The sequence below is a fragment of the Elephantulus edwardii genome, unplaced genomic scaffold, assembly GCF_000299155.1.
Source record: "Elephantulus edwardii isolate Elephantulus edwardi_28Jun2011 unplaced genomic scaffold, EleEdw1.0 scaffold00094, whole genome shotgun sequence".
Classification (NCBI taxonomy): Eukaryota; Metazoa; Chordata; class Mammalia; order Macroscelidea; family Macroscelididae; genus Elephantulus; species Elephantulus edwardii.
In genome coordinates this window covers 9,690,321-9,696,320 of record NW_006399844.1, presented here as the reverse complement: position 1 = coordinate 9,696,320, position 6,000 = coordinate 9,690,321, and the positions used below count along the sequence as shown (strand labels likewise).

Sequence of the window (6,000 nt, the reverse complement as noted above, 5' to 3'; positions counted from 1 at the left end):
GCACCAGCAGCCAGGAAATTAAAAGGCGCATTGCCATGGGAAAGTCTGCTGTTAGGGACCTCTCCAAAGTGCTGAAGAGCAGCGGTGTCTCTCTGGAGACTAAGGTGCGTCTGATACAGGCCATGGTCTTCGCAATCACTTGTTATGCATCAGAGAGTTGGAAAATGACCAAGGAGGATAGAAGGAGAGTTGATGCCTTTGAGCTGTGGTGCTGGAGAAGAGTACTGAGAATACCATGGACTGCTAGGAAAACAGAGATTTGTCCTGGAAAGGGTTAACCTGGTGGCTCCTTGAAGGCAAGGATTCTGAGGCTCTGTCTAACATACTTTGGACATGTTGTGAGGAGAGATAGGTCCTTAGAGAAGGACATCATGCTTGGGAGGGTGGAGGGACAGCGCAGGAGGGGAAGGACCTCTATGAAGTGGATTTATTCAGTGACTGGAATAATCGGGATGGGAGTGTCAGAGACAGTGCAATTGGCACAGGACAGAGCAGAGTTTAGGGCTGTTGTACATAGGGTCGCTATGAGTCGCAAGTGACTCGATGGCACATAACAACAACAGTAAAAAAACCCACCCTGATCCACAGGTGACCCTCCAGCAGCTTTTCCAGAAGCAATAAACTGCACAGGAAGAGACTGTCCCTCTTTTTCCCGCACGGAGGAATTGAACTGCACACCTTTGTGCTGGCATCGCATTTCTTTACCACTACTTGCAGAAGTTCCTCTAAATAACTGGATTTGGTTAGCTCATTCATGATTTTCTTTCTTCCCACAGACAGGGTTTACCATATTTTTATATTTGTTAGAAAATTTTTGTCCCAATGCTAAGAGTGGAAATAATAAATAGTACATTAAGAACTAAATAACTAATTAACTAAACTAGTCCTCCAGTGATAATGTAAAAATTTCAAAACCCATATATTACCTGCAATATGTCTCTATGTCGCTGTAATGTATGCATCAATGCAGCATTCAAGGAGGGGACACCTGCACTGTTGGTATATTCTGCCATTTTATCATTTACTCCGGTAAGCTTGGGGAAAAATAACCAAGCAAAAACAAGAGAGTCAGTAACAAAAAATACATTTCAAAGTACTACACTGCATACCATTCACCAATGTCAAGTCAACTCCAACTTAGAGACCTTACAGGACAGAGAGTACAAGTGCCCAATAGGGTTTCTGAGGTTCTCTCTTTATGAGAGTGATTGCTTGATTTTTCTCCTCTGGCATAAGTGATGGATTCAAACTAACAATCTTCTGGACAGCATCCCAATGCTTGGATTAAGCATTAATTAATTAATGGCATTAATTAATCCACCATGCCACAAGGTTCCTTGGAAAGTCATGCTAAACATCTAAAAGCACATGTTTTGGCTTGTATGCCCTTCTACTAGATACTAAAGAGAAAACTACTCAGGAAGACATGCAGAAGGCAAGGATTCAGTATTTCTCTCAAATAATCCATAAAGGTTAAAATAATACCAATAGGACCTCTGAATAGCTGTCATAAAAAATGAGGTGGTCCAGTGAGGCACATACTTTAAATGGATGGATGATTTCAGCAAGCTTGACTAAAAGTACAGTTATCAACCATTTAACAGCAAGCACTTACCCTTGCCAAAAGTTGTTCAATCTCAATTGCCATTGTTTCAAACATTCTGTCTTGGCTTGATCCATTTAAAAGTGGTGTTGTATCAGAACTAAAGAGAAATTCAATAAAGGGAATCCATTACTGAGTTCTAATCCTTTAAAGTATAATTAATAAATTAACTCTTCTTGAACAGGTCAAGTGGAACATTCTCTTTTTCCTTGTAACTTTTACAGAAGTTTTTCCTATAAATCCACATATATCCTCTAATATTAAGCTGCACATAAAATGGAATCTTTTAATGAAAGATTTCTCCAAGCTATAATACCTTACTAACTTAGAAAAATTTAAAATGCTTATTTATTATTTCCCAAATGATAAGAAAATAACTTACATTACTATGAAAGTGTCCAATTAAAAACTCTAGTAACGAACAGTATAGAGCGATGAAGAACAGTGTATAGGCTTTGGGGCTTATGAAGAACAATTTTTTTTTTTTACTTCAAAGTAATTATGGTTTCTTACACTTAAAGTCTACCAGCTGCTCCACAGGAAAAAGATGGGCACTCTCCTCATGTGCAATTTACTGCCTCTGAAAACCCACTGAAATCTCAACTATGAGTCAGTTCCAACTCAAAAATACATGAGACTTAAAAAAGAAATTCTTGCTTCTTTCCTTGATTCTTACCAAGAAACCACTGATGAGGTTTAAACGATCTAGAGTTTGGAAGCACATTTATTGAATAATCAGGAGTTTGCTTTAACACTAATATAAATAGTCTTATATGGCAGAAGAGTTTTAGTATCAAAACCTCTATAGTTCCACTAATGCTATGTAATCTCAGTTATGTTTTGAAAGAAAAAAAAATTACTGAACTTTCAAGATCGGAATAGTAAAAAAAAAATAAATAAAAATCTAACTTTCGACAAGTGTCTCTTATTTGTGATAGAGCCAAGTTCTGAAACTCTATTCTATGTCCTGAAGGTTTCTTTTGCCCCTTATGAAAATCATTAGCCTTCATCAGTCCCGCATCAGTCTCTAGGTGGGAACGAGAGCAGCTCTATTAGCAAGTGAGCATCTCGGTGTTGATCTGCCTTTTACAAATCTCACTGATGTAGAGCTGGAAGCCCACTAGGTTTCTGAGGTTATAAACTACCTAGGAGAAGCCTGTCCACCTTTCTCCCACAGAACAGCGGGTGAATTTTAACTGCTAAAGACATGTGGCCTTCGGGTTGGGGCAAAACTCCCTATATCACACCAAGACTAGGATTCATTAGCTTTATATTGCTGTTGCTATGTGCCCCTGAGTTGGAACCGACCCATAGCTGCCTCTCCAGCAGGATTTTAGAAGCTGTAAATCATATGGGAAGAGACTGCCCATCTTTCTCTCACAGAGCAGCTGCTGTGCGAGAACAGCATGCCTTTGGGTTGGCAGTGCAACTCTATACCACTAGACCACCAAAGCTTCCTAATACTAGCTTTATACTAGACTCAGCTAAATACCCAGGCAATGACTCTGTTCTCCAATGTTACTGAAGACTTTGTCCTGCCCTCTGATAATCCTTGGGCATGGCAGATGAAAGAGATTAATTCATTAGTTCAAAATAAAAAAGTACCTTAGCTACTACATTTTCCTCCTTCACATATGTATCTACAGCAAGAGCAACAAGCTGTGGAAAAACAAAAAGCTAAAGAAGAGATTTAAAAAAATTTAGATCTAACTAGATTGAAATATTAATTTTTGAAACATTCTCATTATTTGCCCTAAACTATGATTTATAAACATTTAATTCTTTAGTATTTGTCAGAACCAACACAAAGTTCTGCAGCTGTCTACAAAAAAATGGCCTGGCAAAAAATGCTTTCCTAGAACTAATTCTCCCTTCCCATAAGAAAAATAGCAATGTACCAATAGAATATAAGATCCACAGGGACAGAAACAGGCATGTCTTACTCACTGATGTGGGGCTAGCACCTAACAAAATACACATGACAGGTGTTCATTAAATAATTGCTGACTGAATGAATGAATGAGGTAACAATCTCTAATGCCAGTTACTCCCATATTCACTAGACATTCTCAGAAAAAGTGAAATCAGGGAGACTTAAATAAAAAAAAATATTTTCCGATCATAACTAAGTTTATCAGTACAGAAAAAAGTCTCTGTTGTCTTTATTTGCCAAGTAAAGATGAGACTCAAATGGTGCCTGTAACAAAATTTTACATTTCAGGCCACATGAGTCAATACGGTGGCCCTGCTACTATTAAAGAGAAGTCACATACACACAAGTAACTCTTGGCTATAGAAGAAGACCCCCAAGTCAATATGTTGGCCCTGCTACTACTAAAAAGGAGTCAGCCTCTGTCAGTCTCCCCACCCCCTCGACCCCCCAACACACAACACTTGGCTATACAGGAAGATCCCACGTGAGATGGACTGACTTGGTAATGTGATTAAGTGTGTCGGAATCAGTAAGGCTGGCTCAGGATAGGAGAGCAAGGTTCAGAGCTATTGTACATAGGGTCACTATGAGTCATAGGGACTCAATGGCACACAACAACAAAGAGTCTTTTTTTTGCCTTTTGCTGGAATGTGCATAATACAGTGGGATGTGGCTTTGGAGACAGACACAGGATCAAATCCAAGTTCAGTTTTTTTTGTCTTTTTAATTAGCTGAAAAATACCCCACCTATCAGCAATCCTTGAACAATATGTAAAATAAAAAGCAGGTAACAATAAAAACTCTCTAGGTATAAAGAAATATTCTGTGAAATATTTTCCCCTGTAGCACTTACGTAAAGCTTCTTAGTATCTATGGGATAAATGATGAGCATTATGAGCCAGGTATTAAAATTATTACTACTATTGGTGGTGGTGTTACACACTGTCCCGTAGGAAATGATTCATAGTTGACCCTCTGGCAGATTTTCAGAGGCTTTAAATCACACAGGAGGAGACTGTCTCTTTCTTTCTCAGAGTACCTGGTGAATTTGGGTTGCCCATGTGCCACTGGGTTGAAAGTACAACTCAAGTCACCACAGCTCTCTACTGTTATTAATTAGCTAAAAATGAAAAACAATATCCATTCACAAAATGCAAAAACTGTGATAATCATGTAACATAATATTTATGCAAGAAATTAATATGTCAGAGTTAGACATGCCCACAGCTCAATCTTAATATTGACCAAAAAGGCAAGCTGCAAAATAGCTAAGGTGGGATCCTCTGAATTGTTTAGGAATACAAAATATGTAGTAAAAATACATGAAGATCATGGGAGGGAGGCCATCAGGGCAGGGCCTGCATGTGAATTGGTAACAATTTTTTTTAAGTGGAGGAAAGTTCCACAGGGGATCATTATATTATTCTTTATACATTTCCAGTGTTTTACAAATTTTATATTATTTTAAGTAGATGGTCAAAAATAAGCATAAAATTAAAACATAAAATGATCTTTTCCACATGTTTAGGCAAGTGGGATTATGGATTTTTCAAAAAATAACCAAAATTAAAAGCGGCTTAGATGATGTAAAACAACAACAGCATATATATAGTCTGCATTTTGATAATTTCGTATTTTCCCTGAGCAACCAGAAAACATAAGGAAGACAACATGGTTAAATCTACCATCTTTTTTTAAAGTGACAGAACTGGAAACTCTCACTTCTAGAAACAAACTCATTGTTAACATCTAGTATTACCCTGCTGACACTGATGTAATTTTTGCTCAGGAAATAAAAATAAATGCTAATCTCAAGAATTAATAAAGTCAGATGCACACCCTTGTTTATTGCTGCTTTGTTCACAATAGCAAAGAGTTGGGAACAACCCAAGTACCCTTCAACAAAAGAATGGATAGAGAAACTGTGGTTTATTCACACAATGGAATACAATGCTGCACTGAAAAATAAGGAATTAATGAAATATTATACAAATTGGGTGGGCATTACTCTGAGTGAAATATCTCAGTCACAAAAAGAAAAATATTGCCTAGTGCCACTGTGGTAAAACAGAACTGACATCAGGGTTGGGGGGAACTTAAGAAAAGAGGGGATAAATAATGTATACTGCATTAAAACAGATGAGGGAGAGAACTGTTTAAACGGAATATATGATTAGGCACTGTTTTCATGACAACAGTCCAGAATAAGAGCTGCATAGTAAAGTGGACTTGGGGTGGGGGTGGGAAGGATTGCATAACAAAGAGGTGGGTTTTTTTTCTTCAGAGACAAAAGAGAACTGAGGGGAGGGGTGGGTAAGGAGGAAAGTGTGCAACAGTGTATGAATGGAAATCCAAAGTCTATGTAAACTTTCATTAAAATAAAAAAGGAATAAAATAAATTAAAAAAAAACACAACTCCACAAACCACCAGTGATGAAAAATAACCAGCTACAATTCACCAAAA

The 6,000-nt window shown here is 37.7% G+C and overlaps 1 protein-coding gene across 4 annotated transcripts in view; it reads right to left on the bottom strand.

Annotated features, from left to right (window-relative positions):
- The window catches only part of LOC102876079 (Golgi SNAP receptor complex member 1-like), a 50,943-nt gene that overhangs the window by 38,588 nt on the left and 6,355 nt on the right, over positions 1 to 6,000 (bottom strand). For all 4 annotated transcript variants that reach the window (XM_006890997.1, XM_006890994.1, XM_006890996.1 and 1 more), the window contains exons 3-4: positions 1,616 to 1,703; positions 927 to 1,034 (exon numbers count right to left, since the gene is read on the bottom strand). In XM_006890997.1, coding sequence (XP_006891059.1) covers positions 927 to 1,034; positions 1,616 to 1,660 — 153 coding nt within the window. In that variant the 5' untranslated portion in view covers positions 1,661 to 1,703. The remainder of the gene's footprint in view (positions 1 to 926; positions 1,035 to 1,615; positions 1,704 to 6,000) is intronic.